This window comes from Betta splendens, chromosome 2, assembly GCF_900634795.4.
Source record: "Betta splendens chromosome 2, fBetSpl5.4, whole genome shotgun sequence".
In the NCBI taxonomy this organism is placed as follows: Eukaryota; Metazoa; Chordata; class Actinopteri; order Anabantiformes; family Osphronemidae; genus Betta; species Betta splendens.
The window spans coordinates 14,468,499-14,493,963 of record NC_040882.2 but is presented as its reverse complement, the minus strand read 5'-3'; the positions used below and the strand labels follow the sequence as shown (position 1 = coordinate 14,493,963).

Sequence of the window (25,465 nt, the reverse complement as noted above, 5' to 3'; positions counted from 1 at the left end):
ACCAAATGACTGCTACAGTAAACTATTTACTTGGGAGTAAACATTAAAGCAAATATTTTTATTGCAAGTGTTGTAATGAATGTAAAATGCTGACCTGAAACAACATGAACATGAATCTAATCCTAGAAAAAGTAATGTTTGATAGACTTCTGCTGCTTCTGCCCCTTTGGACTGTTTATTGGTCCTGATCCGCCCTGTATGGCTCTGCTCAGTCATGGGTGGGTTGTCTTCTGTTAGACAGCCAACCCTAATCCAGTTAAAATAAGCTTTCCACTGCATTTTGCGCTGTATTACGGATCTCTTTAACATTTTTGGTGTGGTTACACTATTTATTTTTAGAGTTGGGCAGAGAATAAACACTGAGTGGCTGTACTCTACAGTCACACAAGACATCTAAAAGTAAGTTGTCCTGCATGTGAGTTTCATCCATTCATTGACTTTACAAATATTGAAGTTAATCTACATTATTTTTATGTGCTGTTTGGCTCAGTGGTTAAAACGTGGAGCAGCTGATGCCCAGGTCTCAGGTTTGAATCTAGCCACAGGAACTGCAAGCCAGTGGCTTCGGACGGATTAAGTCTCCATTTATCCGGTCGGATAAAAAGAAGGGTTGCATCAGGAAGGGCATCTGGTGTAAAAGCTTGCTAATAACAAGCATGATTTGGTGACCCGTGACAGGAAAAAGCCAGAAGAGTTACCTTTATCAACATTATTTTCATGCAAACAGGGCCACTTCTCTGATCACTTACCATCATGAGAACCAAACACTGCCTCACTGAATCTATATAAACAGCCTGAATTGAATTCAATGTAAAAATACTCTTAGTTACTAGTTTTTAAGTATTTGACCTTTATTTCCAGAAAAACATCAGGTCATCATGAAGACTGGTCTCATCCTCCTGCTCTGCATCCTGGCAGCGTCCACGGTGGTCTGCCAGTGTAGGAACAACTCCAAAAGCCTTATTTATATAGGCTGTGAATTTGATGTGTTACACGTTGAAGAATATTTATTTTTATAAAGCATAGTTTAATTTCCTGGTCTTCAGTTCCGCTTGAATGCTGCTTCACCTACTACCTAAGAAGAATCAAAAAAGACTTAATTCAGTCGTATTTTCGAACAGATGAGCAATGCGAAAAACCTGCGGTCATGTAAGTTGACCACCACTTAAAATTGAAACTTTTACTACAATATTAAATTTAATTAATTGTACTTTGTGTACACAGCAGAGCTAACCTTTTCCCACTAATACCGTGTATCTGGAGCACTGACCTTTCTAAACATTGCGAAAAAAGGGGTCATTATTAAAATAAATAAAACTCCTCTTTTGAAAGGTGAAATTTGTTGTATAGTTTTCTATACAGACCATCATATTTGTACATGTTTCTATTTTTCAGCTTTGTGACTACACATTTTCGTCACATTTGTGTGGACCCGAATCTGCCCTGGGTTAAAGGAATCGTGAAGCGTTTGGATGAAAGAAGCCTTTAAAGTAGCTTTGTGTTTATTGATGAATCCATTTTAGCATCTTTGTCTGTACTTATGTTCCTGCCATATATAATCAAGTATTTTAATTTTATCCTGAGTTGTCTTTAGCCTGAACGGTTTCATTGACTTTTGCCTATGTTTTGTATTTTCAGAGTCATGCAGTAAAATCACAATAAAAATTCTGTTGCATTAAAACTTGCCTGATTCATTCTTAGTGTATTTAGAAAAGAATGTATCCGATATGTCTTATAATCAGGAAAAGGAAAATGTTAGAATATTGACCCCTTTATCTTTCAGATGCGTTTCCCACTGAAGTGTGTGAAACACCCTTTTCATGCTGTGATAGTACAGCTGATTTGTTAATTCCTGTAGAAACTTTAACCTGATTAAGGTTAAATTTGCTTCCTGATGTTTGCACCAATGGCCACTAGATGTCACTGCTTGTAAAGTGACTATGTGTGTTTTTTCATCTCAGTTTGTAAGTGATAAACCTGTGTACTGATAGCATAGGTACTCCACATGCAGAAACAGACCCAAAGGGTCAAAGGTCACACAATCACACAACCTGGGATTACAAAAATGAATTTAGGCACTAATGAACTGCAGACTACGTTCATCAGGTGTAGTTACGTGCAGGGTCAAATCCCTGGGATCAGAATAAAGATCGAGCTGAAGGGTCTAGTAGTCAAGTCTGTTCAGAAAAGTGTACTTCAAATTATGTTGAACTGGTTTGTATTTGGTAAATATTGCCATGCTTGTTGAAAATAAACATATTTGATGATTAACCAAAAAAACAAACAGTGCATAACAGTGACAAACAAATCTCAATTCAGCGACTGCACTGAGACCACATGAACCTAATCCTTAATCCTTTAATAAAGTAAACTAACATCATCTGTATAATTGTCAGTTATTACCAGTCAATCATAACTGCTCATTATTTGTACCCAAATCACTCTCAACCAGGTGATGTTTCCATGTATCCACTGACAGACTTCAGAGTTCAAGGTTGTTGGTGATAAGCGTTTGCCACGTCTGTGTGGAAGCTCATTGGACCCTATTTATTTGGGATAACTGGGACAACTTTTCCAGTAAAAGAGAGAAGAGTTTGTGAATAAAGTCTGATTTATTCGCAGAATCCTAAATAAGAGGCTGAATTTGACTTTATTAATCATACTTTATCAAATGTCCAGCGTAATACAAGAAAAGTAGCAACACCAGTGTAAGCTTCAAGTTGTAAACTAGTTAATTACAATTATCTTCAAATCATTCATTATGCTTTGGAACACAGTTAAACCCATACAGATGCATGTAGAGTGTTAGGGAAATTGTGAATTCCCGTTGTACTTCTTAAATAAAAGAGACACAATCAATTGAGACCTTCTTCGGGTTTTGAGTGAACAGTTTACAGAAAGGCAAATTCCTCTCACTGAAGAAAAGAAATAGAGTTGTTGTCCACTAAGCACATCAGATAAAGATGCTACACACAAGTACTCCCTGTTCCTGCAGAGCAGATAGGAGAAAACTTCCTTAGCCTTCCAAGGCCGCAGCTAACGAGGTCACAGCAAATCAGCAAAATAGAATGTTTCAATCATTAATGCAACTTTCCAACAAAGAGCTGCTGTATGTTCTACTTTCTACACACAGACTTAAGTTTGACATAAAAGTGGCATTTAAAAGAAGCTGTGACTATGAAAATATGACCCACAGTCTAATACTGACATAAAAGCTAAAACATATATTCTGAATCAAAGCCAATTCATATGTGAAACACTCTATTCATGCTCTGATATTACAGCTGTTTTGTTTGTTTCTTTTCTATTTCTGTAAAAACAATCGAATTATCTTTGCTTCCTGATATTGCACCAACAGCCACTAGATATCACTGTTGGTAAATTGACTGTGTAGTTGTCTTCTTAGTTCATTGTAAGTCATCAACCTATAAACTGACAGCATACATACTCCATGAGCATAAACAGACCTAAAGGGTCAAAGGTCACACAATCAGCCTGTGATTATAATAATGAATCTAGGCACTGATGGATTTAGACAGATTACAACAGAAGTAGCTCCCCGGCAGTGTGGAATCCCTGGGATCAGGACAAAGTCAGAGCTCAGTGTTCTAGTAGTCGCGTCAATTCAGAAAAAAATTAATTATGCTGAACAGGTTTTCATTTAGTAAATGTGAAAGATCCTACAAGATCTGTCCTTTAGTTACCATGCTAGACAGTACATTTAAAACTGTCTGTTTTCTCATGGAAGCTACAGTGATTTTCAGTTCATATATTTAGTGCTTTAAAACCAGACTTCTAGTTTTTTACTGCAATTCGCAGTTTTGTTTTCCTGCATTTTGAGTTGCCAGCCTGTCTTAAAGTTTTTTTAAACTTTTTCTATTTGGCCCCCCAAATAGCGGGGGGGGGGGGGGGGGGGGGGGGGGGGGGGGGGGGGGGGGGGGGGGGTAACCTTCAACTAAAACTATATCTATTAAAATCAACAGTGTTTCAGCAATGTTACAATTGGAGGCATGAAGACATGGCAGAACAGAATGGCTCTAGACATGTTGGTAGCAGAACATGGTTATGGCTTCTTTTTCACTGGCTTACACAGGGGTTATTCTTGTATAACTACCCACAAAAACAGCTCCAACCATTTCTCCATACAGTACTTGCATTTGTGTGAAGGTGTATTTTGAATTTAAATGAAATTATACACTTGCTAGGATGTTTTATTGAAACACAATAGGACTTTTTTGCAATTGTTTTTCTTGAATTTTTGATTAATGCGTAATCAAAAGGGGAAACGTAATAGAAAAAAATCCTTATCATATATCATAATTATTATCATATACTGTTATGATATAGTTTACGCTTGGTGTATTCAGCTTACATGTTCCTTACGTATGCAATTTTGCTCATCATACATCAGTTTTGTGTGTCTTACATGTTGCATAGACTGAGTGTGGTTTATGGTTGTTTCTGTCTGGCTCCTATCTCACTCCCCAAACTCAAGGCTGAGAAGCTCTCCCTGTTTGTCTCCTATCTTGTCTTGCTCCTTCTTTCAGATAGCGAGGTGCCAGTGGTATCAGGTGAAAGAATGGAAAACATCTCCAAATACGGCGACAGAGATAAGGTGGTAATATTCAATTTAACTGGATCAGAGAGAGGGTCCACCCTGCCAGGAAAGAGACAAAGGGCATTTTGGGCTCCTTGCCTTATACTGAACCTTTGTGGTGTACAGTATGTTTTGATTTCCCCAGCTGGTCTTTGGGTTATTGACTGTGCACATCAATGTTTCAATTTCCTTTACAAATATTATTGTTGTTATTACAATAAATTAAACAAAAGACAACTCTCTCATAAGCTTCTTTATTGGGAATTTCCACAATAGTAGCTGACATTTTTGTATTTGTGTTTTTTTTTATTGATTTCCTACTGCACTTCTTTTAATTCTCTACCAGCCCCTGAACATGCAGACAATGTGAAGTATGTAATATAAATAATGTTAAGCCTTTTAAAGTGTCCAAACATATATCATATGCCAAATATTGTCTTATAAAACTAAACTACAGTACTGTATAATGAAAAAGATGAAACCAAACAATAAGAAGCTGTAGAAGTCAGTAGGATTTAATTATTAATCTGATTGCAAGTGCGTTTAATAATCAAATAAATCTGTTGTTCCAGTTCTAGTGATCTTCATCCAAACATGCAGACTAATTATCTACAATACACGATATGTTACAGAGGAGTCTGTTTTAAATTTTGAAAAATGTAAGCTTTTGGTTATATTGTAATGTCTTCCAGATGAGGAGGAAAAGCCCTTCTTATCTCTTTCTACGTTGTTAAACCCTTCTGTTTACACTTTGTTGACCGCAAAAATGCTGCTGCTTTAACCATTTACAATCAGACTGTTTCACTGAGCAGCAACTCTATAGGATGAACAGAACCATGCAGTAAATGAGAGGAGTAAGTAAAATTTGACCAAAGAAGCAGAGCTGTGAAAACTCTTTTCTGTATTCTTCCATAGACAAATATATGATATCTAATATATTACTGATAATAATGTTATTATTAATAAAGCTGGTCTCTATAAGCCCCCAAAGTTTGTGGGCCCTTAGAATCAGCATAACTTTCTTCCCTGATGGAAGGATCCTGAAGAAGAGACCGAATCCTGGTGTTTGAACTAAAAACTACTTTATTAAAAATCCAGTGCAATCTAAGTAAAATTTGGCAGAAAAAAAAATCAAATCACTTCAAATTATGCTTTGAAACATGGTTAAACCCGAGCTGCTGTATGTTCTACTTTCTACACACAGATTTAGGTTTAACATAAAAGCGGCCTATAAAAGAAGCTGTCATGAAAATTTGACCCACAGTCTAATACTGACCTAAAAGCTAAAACATCATATTTTCCGAATCAAAGCCAAAGTGCTCAGCGAACCTTAGCTGCGCTTTCATGTCCTCGAGTCTTGATTCTAACTCCTGTAACTTTGCCGCCATGTTTGAGAAGGATTTCGTTGCATACACTCTGTTGTAACCTAAGGCGTCCTCCATAGATTCCATTTGCTGCACAGGTGCGAGTGAATGCTGTCTGATACATTTCATCCTGGCGTCATTTCCATCCATCATCTCAAGGTTGATTATGCGCTCTGTCTCGACTTTCACCTGCAGGGTAGAAAATTAAACAGGTCAACAAGTCTGTTGTGGGGTCACATTAAATTCTGTCTTTTAATTGCTGTATTAGTGTTCAACTGACCTTCCAGTGCTCTATGAGTTCTTCTACTTTAGTGAGTTGCTCCCTCATCTCCGCCTAATTAATAATTTATATACTTTTTTAAATTTTTACAGTTTTTAGCACACAGTCACAAAACTTTATGCATGTATAACATTAACATGTGATCTTTATTAAAATGCTCAAAGTTAATAAAGTTAGTGTGCATTCGTAAAACAGACTCGTTACCAGTCGTTCCTTCGCTTGGTCTGCGTTAACAACGCAAACCAGGCACACGAGGCTGATGATGAAGACCAGGCCTCGGGCTGAGCTACTTCCGGTCGTAGCTGCTGCTGACATCGCTGCTCTGAATGGATCTAATTCAGCAGTAAGCGCGCAGAGAGGACACAGTCAGTAACAGTTTGATTTGCCATCAGACGCTGCCAACGGTGACTTACATGGAACATACAACACAACACAGCACAGCTACACAATGACAGTATTATAATAGAAAGTGAAAGGAAAACCACTGTGCAGACTCACTGGAGCTGAACAAATAAATGATCCAACCCATAAAGCATTTGTTTCTATTACTTCCCAATTTATTTAGATTTTAATCTTTATCTATATTCCAAAAACCGTTTTTTCTAATGAAGCCAACGAGATTCACTCACGCTTATTTAGTTTCTGACTTGTAGAGGAGAAAAGAGCGTAGCGAGGAAGACACGCTTCTCCGACTTTCACCAGAGTCGCAGACTGTTACTTATTTGTTTATTTAAGTTCCGCTGTTCTTTGTCATCTTCGTTGGTGTTTTACAGCAGCCTGCCCTTTCCCTTCCAGTGCTGCCACCTACTGGATCAGATTATTATGGCATTCATCTTAAAGCCTGAATCCTGTTTCTCCTAGTTTTACTTTACTGATACTTCTTCTAAAGTCTTCCACTATCATCTCTTAATTGTTAACAGTCTTCCCTCCTTAATTTTGATAAATTTGATAAATGGCTGTTACCATTAATCAATTTAATAAAGGGCTGTTACCACAAAGTACACACTTGTTAACTAAATCATCTTGAATTAAACTCTTTGCCTCATCAGCTGTTTTTATGATGTTGAATAAAAAGCACATCAACTAATTTACAAGCTGCAGGTTGCCCAGAAAACAATTACAGTACATCCCTACTTAACCCCAACCTTAAGATGCGTGGACAGGCAACCTGCGGGGTCTACCCGCCTCTTGCCTGCAATGACAGCTGGAAAAGGATCCATCATGTGAGTGAGAGTCTACTAACTGTGAGGAGGTGCTGTTAAAGCCTCCACCGAAGCAGACAGCAGCAATTGTATATTCTAAACCCAGTGTGCAACATTATAGATAATAAGACCTCTTCATACAGTTGCTGAGTTTCACTTTAATACACCACATGCTTGACGTCTCTGTGGTTCTGACCTTATCGACACTGCCAGGCTCACTGTATTGACTTTGCCTAGAGCCATAATCTTTTTCATACATTCGACCTTTGCACACACAGAAAGAGAAGGAAGTGAAGCAGTCAGTCCTTTTATATCTACAGTAAATGCGCACACACAGGTAAGACGACATTTTTCTGTTACACTTGCTTTAAATTAAAGCGCTTAGCAGGATGGAAACAGTGTCAAGATATGCTGAGGTACGATCAGCAAGCAGTAACTTCATAGAGACACACTAACAAGGCGAGTAGTGAGCCAGACTAGGTGTGACACTAGATTTGGTAGCTGCACTGCTGTTTCTGGTCCCAGGTGCAGGAGTAACAAAAGTCTAGTGGGATGTTATGGTTGATATGGAAACTTATCTGCTGTCAGTTAATAGGAGGATCAGCTCAGTTTACGATGTAGTTAAATGACGGATGGTGATTCTATTCCACTCCAGGCTTTGACAGAAGAAGTTACATATTCATGTTTATAGCAGGATGAATGAGGACAAGATGTTCACTGTGAGATCTTTATTTTTATCATTATTTTTGGCTCGTTTTTCGACTTTGTGAACCATCCAGAACTAGTTTAGTAGAGCCTAAAACCTGAAACCAAGCTAAACAAACACCTCTGTGTTCTATGACTCGTTCAATGATCTCAGCAGCGTTGAACACATGGCAGTTAAAGAAGGAGAACCAGTCAGTCCTGTTTGAATCTAAATGTGCACACACACACAAACAGGTCAAAATCTGGCTGTTGCACCTCCTATAAATTGAAGCTCTAAGAAGGGGTAGAAACAGTGTCAAGGTACGCTGAGGTACGATCAACGCGCTCTAACTCCAGAGAGACACTTAGTACCAAGGTGAGTAATGAGCCTGACTGTGTGACACTTGGTTTGGTAGCTGAATGAATAAAGACTAATTTCTATTACTTCCACACAGGTCACAGGTTGAGCTCTGTAGTGATGGCAGCTTGCAGAAGATTCCTCCTCTCCCGCAGATTTCTGAGACTTCTGGGATTTCTGGCAGTTACATTTCCCATCATGTTGTCCCTTCAGCAAATGGACATGACACAACAAAGGACAGGTGCAAACTGTTCATGTGCGACTATACAGTAAATAGATCTGTACAGTAGATGGATGGACAGAATGTTGGGAGAAACGCCGCATTAACATCTTCCTGTTTCTCATCACAGAGAAGATGCATCGCACACAAAACCTGAGAAAGCAGCTGCTGATTGAAACATGTGACGGTGACAGAGAGGCTTTTTCAGACGGGAAGCACAGTTTAGACGACATGAGTTATAAGGAGCTGGACAACTTCATCGTGGATGACGCTCGTGGTATCATCTACTGCTACATTCCCAAGGTGAATGCACTGATGGCCTGCACAAACCCAAACATCCTACCCATCTGCTCTGTAACTAGCTGATGAGCAAGGTTTGTTCATACCCATCATAAACAGCTCATTCTTTCTATCTACAGGTTGCATGTACCAACTGGAAAAGGGTTATGTTTGTCCTAAATCACGACAAGCTCGATCTGGACCTCACGTCCTTATCTCATTACTTCATCCACAACACGGCCAAGTTCACTCTCCTGAGCAGTTTTTCAAGAGCAGAGATCAGGGTGAGTCTGCACAGTGACACATCAGAGGCGGATTCAGTTGGCTCAGGTTCATGTGACAGGTTCTGACACTTATGTTCTGACCACAGGCAAAGCTGAAGCACTACACTAAGTTCCTGTTTGTGCGGGACCCATTCGTCCGTCTCATCTCTGCCTACAGAGACAAGTTCCAGAAATACAACAAGCATTACTACAAAAACGTTGCCCAGGTGATTCTTCGTCGCTATGGCAACGTATCCCATCTACCACACACAGCAGCCGAGGCTTTTGCATCAGGGGTGCGACCTTCATTTTACAACTTTATCCAGTACCTGCTGGACCCACAGACGCAGAAACAGCCCTTTGACCCTCACTGGAAGCAGATGCACCGCTTGTGCCAGCCCTGCCTCATACAGTAAGGATGGAAAGTTTATCCTATTTTAATTATTAATTCAATTGATATTGATATTTCTTGAAGTTGGGTAGCCAGGTCTTTAAAGCTAGCCCAGCTGTAAATAACATAATGAAAAAAACACATATCAATTTATTTAAACATTAAGACCAAACCAGTCTAAGATCATGAGTCCTTGTTGCATGTTTCAGTGACTTTTGTCATTGTCTTAAAACGATTAACACAAAACCAGATCCCTTTTAATGTTTTATTAATCTACTGCTACAGGATAAATGAATACAATTGTATGAAAATATGCAGATGAAACGTGAAATACCCAGCAATAGATGGACAGGTAAAGGAATGTCAATCAATGTGTGTGAGGAGTGAAATGACCTGCTTTTAATAGACGGATAAATGGCACGTATGCAGATGGAAATTAACGCTATAACCTCTAAGCAAAATGAGGATCACTTATAAATTTGGATAAGATCACTTTCAGCGCTATGAGGAAACTCTAGGTTCTCAAGGATTTAGATGAATATTTAGCCTTGCCTGATTTGAAGTTGTTGGTTTTTAGCGTCCGTCGGCACTGATTCTGATAGCGCAAGGAGTTCCGCCTCGACCCAGGAACCAGAGTTCTGTTTTTTTTTTTTTTTTTTTTACCAGAGTTCTGTGTCAAGACCCGTCGCCTCGCTCTTGTTTTCCGACCCGAGTTGTGTGTGTTGATCAGCAGGCAAGCTTGAGTCACGTGAGTCCGCTGGTTGTCCTTTGAGCTGCGTTTCTGATATCGTCAAAAAACAAAAAAAAAAAGTTTCGAATTGAACTAATTCGACTAAAATGGTATATAAAAATAACGATTATTTGATAAAAAAAAATCTCAGCTTAGGTGGAATCGCACGGAATGACTTTCTGATTAACAATAATCGCTGTTTGTTCGGGGGCTCTAGAAGAACTATATCAGAATACAGCTTAAAGTGAGGTTTTCACTCTTTTGTCCCTTGGGGCGTTGCCAGGTTTGGAGGCGGAGATTTTTCCAGCCTGTGGCTTGACTTTGGATGATGTTCCGCCTATTGTTCATTAAACTATTCTATTTAGAATATTCCTAAATTTGGACAAAACTATACTTTTCTCTTTTACTCAAGCTCAACGTTCCCTCGCACGTAACACATTAGACTGGTGACGATTATTCTGTCATTTAAATCAATATGAAGATTACGAATGCACAATGAAAATCAAATGCCCGTGATTTTGAAGGTATCATATATAATTCTGATGATGCTGCAACAATTGAAATGTTATCACGGGATAAAGAGTTTTGTCACCATTTGGTAACATACTATAAAACAAAACACAAGTAACAATAACAGGATATTAGGAGTGGCTCAATCTGCATATTACCAGTCAAACATATTGTAAGGCTGAGTTACCTGTAATCATGACACAGTTACCATGTCTATGGACCTTACCTGAGGACAGTATATATGCATGAAGAATACAACACTTTGTTTTAACTTACATAAGTCACAAAGAAAGCATCACTTGGGGACATGTTGTTTTCACTAACAGATGGCAACATTGCTCCATGTCATCCAGCCCTGTCTATTTTCCTTGGACATCTGTAACTTAGCAAATAAACATAACACACCAATCTTGCATCAAACAACAGCATTTTATCTACTGGACACGATGGTGTCAGTTTTATGACACCTGAAGGTTCTGGTGTTTTGTGGTGGAAATTCTATACTGTACAAAAATACTCATACTCATAAGTGTTTTTTAATATCCTATGTATTATTTCAGACTAGCCTAGTACGTTTATAGGTTTAAATGTTGCTTAAACACAGAAATCCCAGTTCCCTGTTATCTCAAGTCGTTAGACACGTCTGTCTGGATAAGGAACACAGTGCCCTTCTGTCGTGTATTTCATGTTCCGACCTTCCTAGAGATTTCACACGGACTCAACTTTGAAGTTCAAATCAACAGCATATCAATTTATTACATAGAATAAAATAGTACAATCATAGGATAATCATGAGAGAGGTGGTGGCCGAATTCACCCGCTGGTTCTTCTGCAGAAAGAACCGAGAGGTCGAAAAAGGTCAGCCGGGTGTCTGCAGCAGACCCTCTGCGAAGCACTCTAAAAACCCATCTCCCAAGGCCCACTTTTAAAGTCCATGTTTACTCAGCGCCAGCAGTTTATTTGCTTTTGTGATCAACCTGACACTGACCGTGGACTCAGGTCAACTTGCCATTAGTTGCAACTCAAAAAGAACCTAATTTCCCCCAGTCAAATGATATTAAGGCATCAATCATCAAAATGATCGACATTAATGGATAATATAAAATTTCCATCACAGCTCCATATCTTGGGAATGGGTTAGAGAAGAGTATCTTATCATAAAATCAAGTTTATTGTAAGAGTTCACATCACCTCGGTCCAAATGTGGATTGTGGACGCTTCAATTCTCTGCATGGAAACACAAAATTAAAAAGGTAATTCTCCCCGTGCTATCTTGTTTGCTGAGCTAGAAGTTCATCCAGCTCTCATCTTTCCTCCCAGATATGATTTCGTTGGCCATCAGGAGACTCTTCAGGAAGATGCTGATCTCCTGCTGAAGATCCTAAAGCTGGAGAGCGACATCAAGTTTCCTCCTGCCTATGATAATGCGACTACCACCGGTTCTGTTTGGGGCTGGTTTAAAACAGTGCCCATAGAGGACAGGAGAAGGCTGTACAAGCTCTACGAGGGAGACTTCAGACTGTTTGGTTACAGGAAACCAGTTGAATTACTGGATGCTTGAGATAAAATCAAATCCACGTGGCTGCTGGGTCATACAGCAATCAAACTTTGTTTATACAAAATACATCATATTACATGTGTTCAATCTGGAAACAAGCCACCAAAAGTTACTTCAACGTCATGTTCATTCTAGCTCCCATTCTGCCCCTTTGTGGCTGGCTATTTAACCTTTCCAAGCATCAAGATAAGAGAGCCACTCAAATCAAGGAAAATACATCTGGAAAAAAAGGCAATTAATTGCTCAAATTATTTGCTCAGCTGCTTCTGCTAAGGACAAAACATTTGATATATTGGCACAAAATAACATTTATCTAGTTAATTCAGTTTAATTCTCACTCTGAACCACAGAGTAGAGGATGTTCACTTTCACAGAAGCCAAGAAGACTGAAGACTGATCTGAAGGGGGCTCTCAGGACCTGCAGCTACTTCAACAAGGCAGAGAAAGGTCAGCCTGAGAACCAGGACCAGCAGAGGAACCTGCATATTCTGTACATGGTTGAAATGAGTTTACTTGTGTTTTACTTGTGTTTAACACTTGTCTGACACTGTCAAAGAAAGAACAACGTCAAGATACTGCAAGAGCCTCCTGTCTCCTATCTTGCCTTGTACCTGCATATTGCAGTAATGTTTAGTTTGAACTTTGTTGTTCAGTTGCTATTATTTTTATTGGTTTAGTTTTCTTATTCAAAATGCATTTTTGTTTTGTTCTTTGCAGTTAAATTCATCAGACTTTAAGTTTATTATTGTTACTCCTGATAAAATTAAAGCATTTCTGTAAAAGGCTTTGTTGGTTTTAGTTTGTTTTCGTAATTAACAGGTGTGATGCAAGAAAAAAACACATTTGCATTTTTTATATGAATAATATAATATTGTTTATTAAGAACTAAAGCATCTTTTCACAATATTCTCTACTACAGTATATGTCCCTAATAAATAGTAGCAGATGTAGCACTATCATTACGTAGTTTGTGTTTCTAAAAAAACAAGTAAACTAACTAACTAAAAGCAGGTGTAAATGAAGTATCAAAAACATGTATCAAAGGCAGCCTGTTTAGCAAAATTAGCCCATGTCAATACAACTTCTTACAAGAATTTCAGATCACTGGTGCTTTATTACAGTCTCCTGGATGTCTCTGCATACAATGCCTTCGCCCTGTGAAAATCAATCCATCATATCTTCAGCTCAGCTGTGCTCTTATCATTGGCTGCTGAGGGGGGGGGGGGGGGGGGGGGGCTGTAATTGAGGCCCTTACACAGATGATGCAGACTGATGCAGCCTGTTTTCCCATGTGATACGACCTCCAGAGATGCATCTGACCTGTCCTGTACAACACATGTGTCTTCTGGTCAGACAGGTTTGAAGAGTTATGATTTGAAGACACACACATTAACAAACTGACCTTAACTTTCCTCTTTTGGGAAGAACACAGGTCTGCGCTTTCATTTACTAATGAGCAAAAAGATTTTTGATTTTTATTCTACAGTTCCACACGTCCCTCTGTGAAAACAATATGGAGACAGATGCAGGACGTGGGTCCTTTCGTGAACAGATGTCAACGGGGTGGAGACTGGTGAATGACTTCCGACCCCATGTGACGTATTCACCTACTTTGCATACTTTTGAAAACTTTTTTTATTCTGTCTGTCATGCACAGCAAACAGTGAACTGGGTACCTCAACATTCTAATGGCACATTCCAATGTTTTTTTTGATATTTTGTTCAGAGGACACTCTAACACAACACACAGATATGATGTAGGTTTGATCAGAGGATGTGAACCAGTGGTCATCACACCTAAATCTGACCACAGACCATGTAAACAACAACACCCTCTGAAAGGAAGCCATAGATGGCGTTACTGCAGACACCACTAAGCTACTGAAACACTGGATGCTACAGGCCACAAAGAGAGCCTGTCAAAATGAGTTTGTTCAGACAAAGGTTATTTTTCTGGGTCATTGTAATCACAGCTGATGGCAAATCCATCTCACCCAACAGAGTTGAAGCAATTTGAAACCTGCCTAAAACGTGCACGTTTTACTTTTACTGTCTTCGAGGCCCCACTCAGGGTTCTGATGCAGACGTCTTCATCGTCCGCTTCTTGTCTCACGTGGACGTCTGAGGCTGAACAACGTTCACTGACCTCATGCTTGCTCTTCAGCAAGCTCCTACTTTGGATCTTCCTGATCTGACTCAGTAAACTAGCAGAAGGAGCGCCTGTTAACATCCACACAGACTGCATAGATGCTTTTAATGTCACACTTTGGTGCTACGGAAGCTTAGGAAGCTTTTGAAGTCTGATTGCAAACCTATCTTACATCATGATAAGGTTGCTGCTTTGCTGGACATTGTTCTGTCACCTACAGCTAATGCTATTTGTAACTGTCCGACTCACACCATCAGTGACGACTTTGTTTCTGCCGACATGCAGCTGTAGACGCTGCTGCAAAGGTCGCTGCCCGGCAACTCTTCCCTCTCCTGATCCTCATTTCCTCTCCTGATCCTTGTTTCCTCTCCAACACTCTCTACCCTCTCCTTCCTCATCTCTCCCTGTGCTTTAAACATTTTCTACCTCACAGGAACACAGACTCTGGCAGACGAATGGTTCCACTTGTAGCCATGGAGTCTGGTTTGGGCCTGATGACAAGCCGTGCCGCCCAAACACTTTTTCCCCACAATTCAGATTTCCCAACAGGTGACACGTTCCTGAGAAAACACACACGAGCAGTCTTAAGTTGCCAACGCTGGACGACGTGTAGACTCTTCACATAACAGAAGTGACAGTGGCTCAAACAACATTGGGAGGGAAACCTGGCAGTGATGACAAATCCTAAATGTCTCTGTGATCAGCTGATCACAACCTGAAGGACCCCAACAAACTGTCACTGTCCACCATCAACACACAGGTATGAAACCATCTAACGCTACTGTTCAACAGGACGAAGCGAATCGTTAGGAGAAATCAATTGCAACCATGCTGTTAGAACTCATTTTATGTTACTCTGATTATTACCTTGATCTTATGATGTTTCTGTGTAATTTTACACTTTTTGTGAATGAGAACATTTCACAACAACAAATAGTTCAAATGGTTATAAGACAACACAAGCAGCAAATGCATCATCATTCTGGTTAATCCCTGATTCTCTAGATCCAAATGTACAATTAAAAATCCAAAAGCATGAAAACTATTTTAAGATTATATGAAACAGAACCCCACTGGAATTATGGTTAACATACATTAACTGTTTTTATTACAATCAATGGCGTTTCATTAATGTTATGATGGCATGAAGGTCATGTCTGAACAATTGGCTCTTACATCCCAGACGGCAGAATCAAATGACAGTAGACATGTTGTTAGCAAACGACAAACGAGGCATGTGTTATGTTAGAAGAGGCATGTTGTACTTGTATCCCAAATAATACTGATTCTAATGGTACTGTGGCGAAGGTGTTGCACGGCCTTCAGAGTCTCAGCTAACTCTGGTACAAATTCTTCCTCTTGGAATTGGCTAGACGAAATATCTGATCTGGAAAGTGGAAATCTGTTCTCATGTCTGCAGCTGTTTCCTTTATCATTGTGATGGCTGTGATTCTCTTGCTTGGTTGTTGCGTTATCCCACTGGTTAGAGGTCTCATCATGCGTGTGACCTCAGCAGCACTCTCGTATCAAATGACACAATGCACTATGTTCAGAAACCCTGACTCTAATTCACTTAATGAGTTTGATGATGATTTTGGTACCCACAAAAACAGCTCCCAACCTCCCTTAGTTACCTGCATTTTATGTGAAGGTGTATTTTTGAATTTTGATGAGTTAAAACAACCATTGAACAACCTAGGTGAAATGTCAAATACATAAAACAGATGTAAGACAAACCATAAGATATTAATTGCAGAACGTTAATCATAAAATCATATAAAAACCACATAGAATAAGGAAGAACACTTTTTCCCCATACAATACTTAAAACTGATATGACAAACCGAATGAGATGAATTCCATGCACACAATGGGGCATAAACTATAAGATAAGACTATATGATAAGAAAGACATTATTTTCATTACACAGGCCAGGGTTGTGCAGACATTTTTAAGGGCAGAGACTGACAGAGACTGTGGCTATTTGGGCTTGAACGAGAAAGGTAAAACCCAGAGTGGAGTAGGAAAAAAATTAATTATTTGCCATTGTTCAGGGCACTTCGAATTGTGAGGGCAAATGGGCAGTGGCTATTCCCCACCCCGGGCACGTCGCTGAGGCAGAATAGAAAAGAAACTGAAGCTATTATGGCTGACATCTAAATTATGTTTAGCCTAGTTTTTGTTTCAATGTTGTCTTTCGCCTATTGGCCTAATGGTGATGCCACACAACCTTTACTGGAGAACGAGAAAGGCAGCACATATAACATCACAAATACATTCCCACACTGTTTACACTAGAGAGAAGACTCATTATTGTGAACACGTTGGTGTCTCCGTAAATGACTGCTGTCAGAGAATGCTTTTCCACACACCGTGTGAACACGTTGGTGAATCAGTAATTGACTGCGCTGAGAGAATGCTTTTCCACATTGTTCACAAATATGAGGTTTCTCTCCGGTGTGAACACGTCGGTGACTCAGTAAATGACTGCGCTGAGAGAATGCTTTTCCACATTGTTCACAAATATGAGGCTTCTCTCCGGAGTGAACACGTTGGTGAATCCATAAATGACTGCATTGAGAGAATGCTTTTCCACACTGATCACATGAGTATGGTATCTCTCCCGTGTGAACACGTTTGTGAAGCAGTAACTGTCTGCTGCAGGAGAATGCTTTTCCACATTGTTCACATGAGTGAGGTTTCTCTCCTGTGTGAACACGTTGGTGACTCTGTAAATGACTGCTGCAAGAGAATGCTTTTCCACACTGTTCACATGAGTATGGTTTCTCTCCAGTGTGAACACGATTGTGGATTGTCAACGTACTTGACCTTTTAAATGCTGCTCCACATTCGCTGCAGGTGTATGGTCTTTCTTCTGCATGAACTTGCTGATGACGCTTTAGGTTCCTTCTTGCAGTAAATGTTTTGCCACACTGGTCACATGAATATGGTTTCTCTCCCATGTGAACACGTTTGTGAAGCAGTAACTGTCTGCTGCTAGAGTGAACCTTTTGATGATTCTTTAGCGCTGATGATCTGGTGAAGGTACGGTCACATTGCTGACAAAGATACTGTGTTGAGTATCGTCTTCCTCTTTGTTTCTACGGTGACAAATATACAAAAGAAAAATTAAGCTCACGATCGCACCAGAAAACTTCAACACCAAATAATTGAAAGGTCTCTGAGAAACTCTGTTGCTTCTTATTATACTACTACTACTACTACTGTAAATCCACTATAGTAGCAGTAGTAGATAGTAGTAGTAGGAGTATTGTGCGATTAAGCCTCACAGTAAATTTTATTATAAAAAGTTTTCTTTCATAAAAATTACAAATACTTTGTAAACAAAGCAGAAAGACCCAGAAAGTGTGTGACATTGACTTGGAGGGAGCTGCTGTTGTCCATGCCCTGATGACAGGCCTTTTTGTCTCAACTCCTTTAAAGTGGCTATTGTTTTGGCTTTTGTTGATGTAAGAATAAGTAAGTTACAATCACTTTTGGCAAACTTTTTATTTATTCAAGAATCTACTCATCAGCTCTGTCTATATGACTCGGACAGCAATTCTATCACATACGAGTGCTTCCTTAAAAATAAAGAGCTGTAACATAACACTGGCAGTAAGAGCCCACTGAAAAGTCTCAACGCTAATGCATACCAATGACTACAGGCAAACACAACAGGCAAGATTCAACAGCCTTCAATCGGATCTAATGTAAACATCTTGGCTGTGTTCGGCAGCATGAAGCTGGACTGGACTGGGAAATAGAAAAACAGGTTAGAAGTTGGAAAAAGGTCCAACAATACCGTTTTCTGTACTTCCATGGTTGTTCAAGGAAGCAGGTGGATCTCAACCTGTTAAAGAAAAGGCAAGAGGACGACAGTGAAGCTGATGAAGTAACAAAATAAATTAGTACAAATTAGGATGATTACATAAAAGTATATAAAGATACTTCAAAATCACCCGCTTCGGATGTTATCATCCGTAACATATGGGCTGATCAGTACTTATCAGCCCATTCTTATGGGCCAGCAGGTACCTACTCTACCTACTTGCTAACAGCTAGCAGCTAGCTAAGTTGCTACGTTCAGCAGCTTTGGATACTATTGTGGTTAAGGTTAGGGTTAGATAACTTGTGGGGGTTTCAGGTTACAGTTAGCTAACACAATACAGCTAGCTAGTTGCTAAGTTATGCTTGCTAATATAATCAAAATCAAACACTTTGATCCTCCCGTCTGTACAACAACCGCTCAACAGTGCCCCTACTGATTCTGTCGGTCCGAGCAGTGATCTACCTTACGAATCAATGACGGCAACGTATGGGCTGATAACCACTAATAATGAACCACTGAATGGCGTCCACAGTTGCTCTCAAAATCAATAAATGTAGATTTGGTGTTATCCCTGGGTCACTGAAACACGAAGCATATAAATGACTACATCAGTACACATCTTTACAAAGCAATAGTGGAGGGAAGTATAATATGAGGAGCCAATATTATTTTTGCCATACTGTCTTACTAATGTCGTTGCTTTACATTAGATATAGATTTTATATTAAGTCAGTAAAGACATTTTTGTGTTCTGCTTTTAATTTGAAAAATAATTATAAAGTATCGAAATACTTGTTTGTATCTGTACCAAAATGTTGGTATAGCGACAACACTAGATGCAGATTTTCAGCATAACATAAGGCTGCTTTGAATAATGATATATTTGTTTATTTTTCCAATCATATTCATATGGTCTGAAAATAATAACCTTGCATTTCAGCACCACTCCAATTTATTAGCTTAAGTACGTAAATAACTAGTCATCAACGTGAACAATTTACAGAACACTGCCAAAACTATAATAACAAAATAAAAGTATGAAAGCATTAAATGATTCTAGAAAACTTTGTTTTGGCAGATTCTAAACATTTTAACTGTAAATATTTATAAGTGTGAATTCGTTTCAGCTTGCTTTTTGGTGGGGATTACAATTTAGCAGTCAGATTTGATTAAAAAAAAGCTCAAGAGAAAAACTCGTGTTAGAAGTTGTGACGTTTAAAAGAACCAACGAAGTTTAGGACAGAGAGAAAACCCAATAAAATAACCACAGATCAAAACCAACGGATCGGATGAGTCACCACGAGGCAGCAGTCAAAGACCGTGTCGAAAAATAAAACATACAGGGCTTTCACTGTCCACTTTCATAATTTCCTATTTCTGAGCTCAGACGTAAAGCCTTTCTACTACTGACCCGGCCGGTTCCTCCGTTCGTTGCGTTGATTGCTGTTCGGTCCCGGTTTTGGCCCTTCGTCCTCCGTGTTGCTTTCCGTCGCAGTCGTCCGTCGTCGTGTCGAGCTCACGGTCTATCGCTCCCGTCTCGTCCCGGTGATCAGCTGATCACAGCGTCCTCTGTTTTTGGCGACGGATTCCTTTCCGGTGGAGCTGTAGTGGGAGCAGGTTCTGTTCCAGTCTGTCTCCCTCTGAGCAGAGAACCAGGTCCTGTGGAGGTCGAAGGACCTTGATTTGCCAGAGAAAACAGAGGAGACGTCAGGTGGCGCGCTTTTATGACGTGGGGCTTTCGCTCCGCCCACTGGTGTCGCATACGCTCGCTGGAGGTCTCAGGTGAAACGGGACCCTGGTGTCCCAGCGAGACTGTGCGTGTTTGTGGGCCTTTGTTCTCGGAACACAGAAAATTCCGTGCTCTGGAATAAACTATCTGGGAGTTTAGTTAACTACATTTTAGTGTCAATGTTTGACCACTGAATAAACTCCTTTCGTGGTAAAAACTTTGTCATAAGGTGTCAAGTTTAGCTAGAGTCAAATTAAAAATAATTCTTTATTAATGTTAACTAAAAATATATGTGATAATATGTGAAAGTGGTTACAGCTCACTTACTTGTTTACTATAAATGTCTCATATTTATCCAATAAAATGCATTTTTTTCATTCACTCTTTATTTGTAATTATAGTTATACCCTGTATAAGGGAGCTGCTATTTTGGAAGATAACATAAACAAAAAAACAGTTACAATTTAAATTTAGTTTAAATTAGAATTTTAATTTGATTTTAATTTTAAGTAACTATTAACTAACTAAGCAACTAACTCTCAGCTCATTAAATTGAATGTGCAGTGTGTAACAGCATATTACTTTTATCACCAGACGACCTGCGTCTGGCCAATGACCTGAATGATTTCTACTGCTGCTTTAATAAACAATGGGTCAGTCCTAACACCCTCCCTTCCCAGCCATTGTGCAGCAACAGGCCTCCCTCCACAGCCCCACCTGATCCACCCACACAGCTTCACACCTCAGTGTCCCCCACCCCCCTCACACCTCTGTCCATCAAAGAGGGAGATGTGACCAGACGCGGCTGAACCTCTACAAAACTGCAGGCCCGGATTCTGTCTCCCCCTCCACCCTGAAGCACTGTAACAACCAGCTGTCTCCAGTGTTCACAGACATTTTTAACACCTCACTGGAGACGTGTCATGTACCAGTCTGCTTCAAATCTTGAAGAAGAATCTTGTGAACAAAAAAAGAAAAGTAACTTTTCCAAAACAGCCAAGAAAATGAAAAAAAAAGTTATGGCTTCCAAGATGTCTTGTTTGCTTAGCTGGAAGTTCATCCAGCTCTCATCTTTCCTCCCAGGTATGATTTCTTTGGCCATCAGGAGAGTCTTCAGGAAGAGTCTCCACCCGGGTGCCGTTTAAAAATGTTTTCATTATTCATATATGCAGAAATAAAACCATAAAGACAAACGGTTGGATTCCTCTTGTCCTTGAGCCGTCAGAAACCCCAAGAAGAAAGAAACTACAGTTTAAAATTCATAACTTGGGTCCAACTGAAAGTCTTCTCTTTCATTAAGGAGTCAGCATTTGGTATCATGACCATTAGTGGGAACTGTGCTAGTGGCAGAGGCTGAGAAAGGGGTTTTAGTTTTAGAAGTTATGAGACAGTCTAGGATCTGGTAACTGATAATGGAGAGGGAGGGAGAGTTTTAGACTTAAAGTTGTGTCACCCTAAGTGGTCTTTAATGTCAGATCTAGTTTTTAGCTGTTTAAAAGGAAAGAGTCTTTGTGCTCTGTTGTGGAAAAATTACCACGAGGGTTTCTAACTGGCTCAATAAAAAGAAGAATCCAAAAAGTTGACTTTGTAAAGTTATTTCTAGCTATGCATATGAAAATGAAAGAAAATATCAATAAGTATAAGACAGGCACCCGGGTGGAGAGGACAAGTTGATGCTCACGCAAGGTGCACACCAGAGTTCTCTGAAAACATCTGCTTCCTGTCCTGAGTACTTAAGACATAAAGATAACCATCTTCCTCTAACACAAACACCTCCCAATCATTCTCTAGACAGACATGAGCTTAACGTCAGGAAACAGACCACAAGTCTATAAATATTATTTAGACAGTTGACATTTCAGGTTTTGCTAAGTTTGCAAAATCAGAGGTGGGAAAGAGGAACTTTGTTGGTGCACTTGGGGTTCATGTGTCACTCAAAGGGCACCTTGTTCCTTATCCAAGTCAGACACTGTCTCACAGGGTAATAAAAAGAGAACTGGGCCTCCTGCTCACAAAAGGAGAACTACCCCCCGCTCAGATGTGCTTCTAACAATCGTAAGAAAAACACTTGTACTTATGTCCGGTCACTGAAACAAACACTTTGAAGTATGAGAATAAATCAAATGATATTAAGGCATAAATGATCAAAATAATCAACATTAATGGATAATATAAAATTTCCATCACAGCTCCATATCTTGGGAATGGGTTAGAGAAGAGTATCTCATCATAAAATCATGTTTATTATAAGAGTTCACATCACCTCGGTCCAAATGTGGATTGTGGACCTACAATTGTCTGCATCCATCCATCCATCCATCTTCTTAATCGCTTACTCCCTAGTGCGGGGTCACGGGGGTGCTGGAGCCTATCCCAGCTGGCTACGGGCGAGAGGCAGGGTACACCCTGGACGGGTCGCCAGTCCATCGCAGGGCATCACATAGACAGACCACCATTCACTCACACACTCACACCTACGGGCAATGGAGAGAAGCCAATCAACCTAATAAGAATAAGAATAAGAATAAGAAAACCTTTAATAGTCCCGCAGTGGGGAAATTACCTCTCACAACAGCAGTACAGATGAGCAAGAATACAGGTACAGAACAGTTTGTGTTGGCACAGTACAAAGCAGTACAGTACAGTTAGAGTGAGTATGAGGTCATTGCAGGGTTATTGCACAGTAATGGGTATAAGATTTGTACCGGTAACAATATACATGATTGTTCACAGATTTACACAAATACTGTGCAGAGCAGGTTGCTATATAAACCACTGATGCAGTGGGTGAGTGACTGTGGTGGGATGTGGTCAACAGTTCTGATTGTACAGTCTGATAGCAGCAGGTAGGAAAGATGTACGATATCTCTCCTTCAAACAGCGAGGGTGGATCAGTCTGCTACTGAAGCAGACAGTGAGTCCTCCAGTGGGTGAGAGACCTGGTCCATGATGGATGTCAGTTTAGCCAGGACCCTTCTCTCACCCACCTCCTGCACCGTGTCCAGAGTGCAGCCCAGGACAGAGCTGGACTTCTTGATGATCCTGTCCAGTCTTTTCCTGTCCCTCGCTGTGATGCTGCTGCCCCAGCAGACCACACCGTACAGGATGGCTGATGCCACCACAGAGTCATAGAAGGTCTTCATAGTAAACTCATAATGCACGTCTTTGGACTGTGGGAGGAAGCCGGAGAACCCAGAGAGAACCCACGCAAACACGGGGAGAACGTGCAAACTCCACACAGAAAGGCACCAGGGCCGCCTCCGGGAATCGAACCCAGAACCTTCTTGCTGTGAGGCGACAGTGCTACCCACCACCCCAATTGTCTGCATGGAAACACAAAATTAAAAAGGCAATTCTCCCCGTGCTGTCTTGTTTGCTGAGCTAGAAGTTCATCCAGCTCTCGTCTTTCCTCCCAGGTATGATTTTGTTGGCCATCTGGAGACTCTTCAGGAAGATGCTGATCTCCTGCTGAAGATCCTAAAGCTGGAGAGCGACATCAATGTCCCTCCTGCCTATGATAATGCAACTACCACTGGTTCTGTGTGGGGCTGGTTTAAAACAGTGCCCCTAGAGGACAGGAGAAGGCTGTACAAGCTCTACGAGGGAGACTTCAGACTGTTTGGTTACAGGAAACCAGTTGAATTACTGGATGCTTGAGATAAAATCAAATCCACGTGGCTGCTGGGTCGTAGAGCAATCAAACTTTGTTTATACAAAATACATCATATTAATGTTTGTACATGTGGTGCTAGATCAATAACTTTGTTTGACTCTGATCATGTGTTCAATCTGGACACAAGCCACCAAAAGTTACTTCAACGTCTGGTTATTTAACTTCTCCAAGCATCAAGATATGGGGGCCACTCAAATCAAGGAAAATAAATCTGAAAAAAAAGCAATTAATTAATTAATAAATTAATTGCTCAGCTGCTTCTGCTAAGGACAAAACATTTGATATATATTGGCACAAAATAACATTTATCTAGTTAATTCAGTTTAATTCTCACTCTGAACCACAGAGTAGAGGATGTTCACTTTCACAGAAGCCAAGAAGACTGAAGACTGATCTGAAGGGGGCTCTCAGGACCTGCAGCTACTTCAACAAGGCAGAGAAAGGTCAGCCTGAGAACCAGGACCAGCAGAGGAACCTGCATATTCTGTACATGGTTGAAATGAGTTTACTTGTGTTTTACTTGTGTTTAACACTTGTCTGACACTGTCAAAGAAAGAACAACGTCAAGAGCCTCCTGGGTGACTGAGAATCTTCACCGACAGCATCCTACTATCACTTTTCAGTTCAGTGTATCTTGCCTTGTACCTGCATATTGCAGTAATTTTTTGTTTAAACTTTGTTGTTCAGTTGCTATTATTTTTATTGGTTTAGTGTCCTTCTTCAAACTGCATTTTTGTTTTGTCCTTTGCAATTAAATTCATCAGACTTTGAGTTTATTATTGTTACTTTTAATAAAATTAAAGCATTTCTGTAAAAGGCTTCGTTGGTTTTAGTTTGTTTTCCCGTAACTAACAGATGTGAAAACACCTTTGCATTTATTATATGAATAATATAATATTGTTTTTTAAGAACTAAAGCATCTTTTCACAATATTCTCTACTACAGTATATGTCCCCAATAAATAGTAGCAGATGTAGCACTATCTGTCATGATCTGTGTTTTTGTTCTTGTCATGATCTGTGTTTTTGTTCTAGCTGATTCCTTGTCTTATTTTGGTTCCAGGTTCCGTTTCCTGTTTTATTTTGGTAGTCCCCCGGTCTCTGTTTTGTGTTCTAGCTTCACTCCCGAGTCATGTCACGTCACAGCTGTTCTTGTTTCACCCGGTCGTTATCCTCACCTGCGCTGCATCAGTAATCACTCACCCGTGTATTTAGTCACCTCCTGTTCCCGTAGTCACTTGCCAGATTGTCGTATTCGAGTCCCATGAGTGTTCGTGTTTCTCCAGTGTATTCGAGTCTCATTAGTGTTTCGTGTTCCCTGAGTGTTCCTAGTTTCCCGTGCTTTTGTGTTTCGTGTTCCGTGCTCATCGTGCCTGTTCCTGTTTTGCCTTGCTCCGTTTATCCTGCCTGTGAAAGAACCTGGACTACTACCTGACCGTGAGTTTTGCCTGTTTCTTGCCTGTACTTTTGCCGAGCCATTCTTGTGTATGACCTGGACCGACTGACCGTGCCTTGGATAATAAACCTCTTTGATTATACCTCGCCTCCGTGCTGTGCATGTGGGTCCGCCGCCTGCCCGAGTCCCTGACAGAACGATCTGGCCACACTTGGACCCAGCCAGCACTTAGCCTCCGGTCAGGTCAGTG

General features: G+C 40.2%; 2 protein-coding genes and 1 long non-coding RNA gene across 7 annotated transcripts; 2 read left to right on the top strand and 1 right to left on the bottom strand.

The window, feature by feature from the left end:
• Positions 1-26: 26 nt before the first annotated feature.
• On the top strand, positions 27-1,441 carry LOC129603851 (uncharacterized). Of its 2 annotated transcripts, none has more exons than XR_008694081.1 (3): positions 27-415; positions 862-1,149; positions 1,396-1,441. It is a non-coding gene; the product is annotated as an uncharacterized LOC129603851 (long non-coding RNA). The 2 variants fall into 2 exon arrangements; XR_008694080.1 differs by having other exon boundaries at positions 178-399.
• Positions 1,442-7,674: 6,233 nt separating this feature from the next.
• LOC114851053 (carbohydrate sulfotransferase 12-like) lies at positions 7,675-23,964 on the top strand. 4 transcript variants are annotated; one of them, XM_055507145.1, is made up of 6 exons: positions 7,675-7,780; positions 8,583-8,726; positions 8,836-9,008; positions 9,125-9,268; positions 9,355-9,659; positions 12,199-13,239. In XM_055507145.1, exons 2-6 carry the CDS (start codon positions 8,606-8,608, stop codon positions 12,437-12,439), a joined length of 984 nt encoding a protein of 327 aa, XP_055363120.1. In that variant the 5' UTR covers positions 7,675-7,780; positions 8,583-8,605; the 3' UTR covers positions 12,440-13,239. The 4 variants fall into 4 exon arrangements, with proteins under 4 accessions (XP_055363120.1, XP_028998422.1, XP_055363118.1 ...); XM_029142589.3 differs by lacking the exons at positions 7,675-7,780; positions 12,199-13,239 and adding exons at positions 7,840-8,503; positions 23,564-23,964; XM_055507143.1 differs by lacking the exon at positions 7,675-7,780 and adding an exon at positions 7,847-8,503.
• Positions 15,417-20,435, bottom strand: LOC114851056 (zinc finger protein 239-like). Its single transcript, XM_029142592.3, has 3 exons — positions 19,830-20,435; positions 18,392-18,439; positions 15,417-17,687 (listed from the first exon to the last, which is right to left on the bottom strand). The coding sequence occupies exons 2-3, from the start codon at positions 18,407-18,409 to the stop codon at positions 16,881-16,883; spliced, it is 825 nt and encodes a 274-aa protein (XP_028998425.1). The 5' UTR covers positions 18,410-18,439; positions 19,830-20,435; the 3' UTR covers positions 15,417-16,880.
• Positions 23,965-25,465: the final 1,501 nt, after the last annotated feature.

Excerpts from the sequence above, each read along its gene's own strand:
- LOC114851053 (XM_029142589.3), top strand. The coding sequence starts at position 8,606 with ATGGCAGCTTGCAGAAGATTCCTCCTCTCCCGCAGATTTCTGAGACTT. Across the intron at positions 8,727-8,835 it reads CATGACACAACAAAGGACAG|AGAAGATGCATCGCACACAA; the intron begins GTGCAAACTGTT and ends TTCTCATCACAG. Across the intron at positions 9,269-9,354 it reads TTTCAAGAGCAGAGATCAGG|GCAAAGCTGAAGCACTACAC; the intron begins GTGAGTCTGCAC and ends TTCTGACCACAG.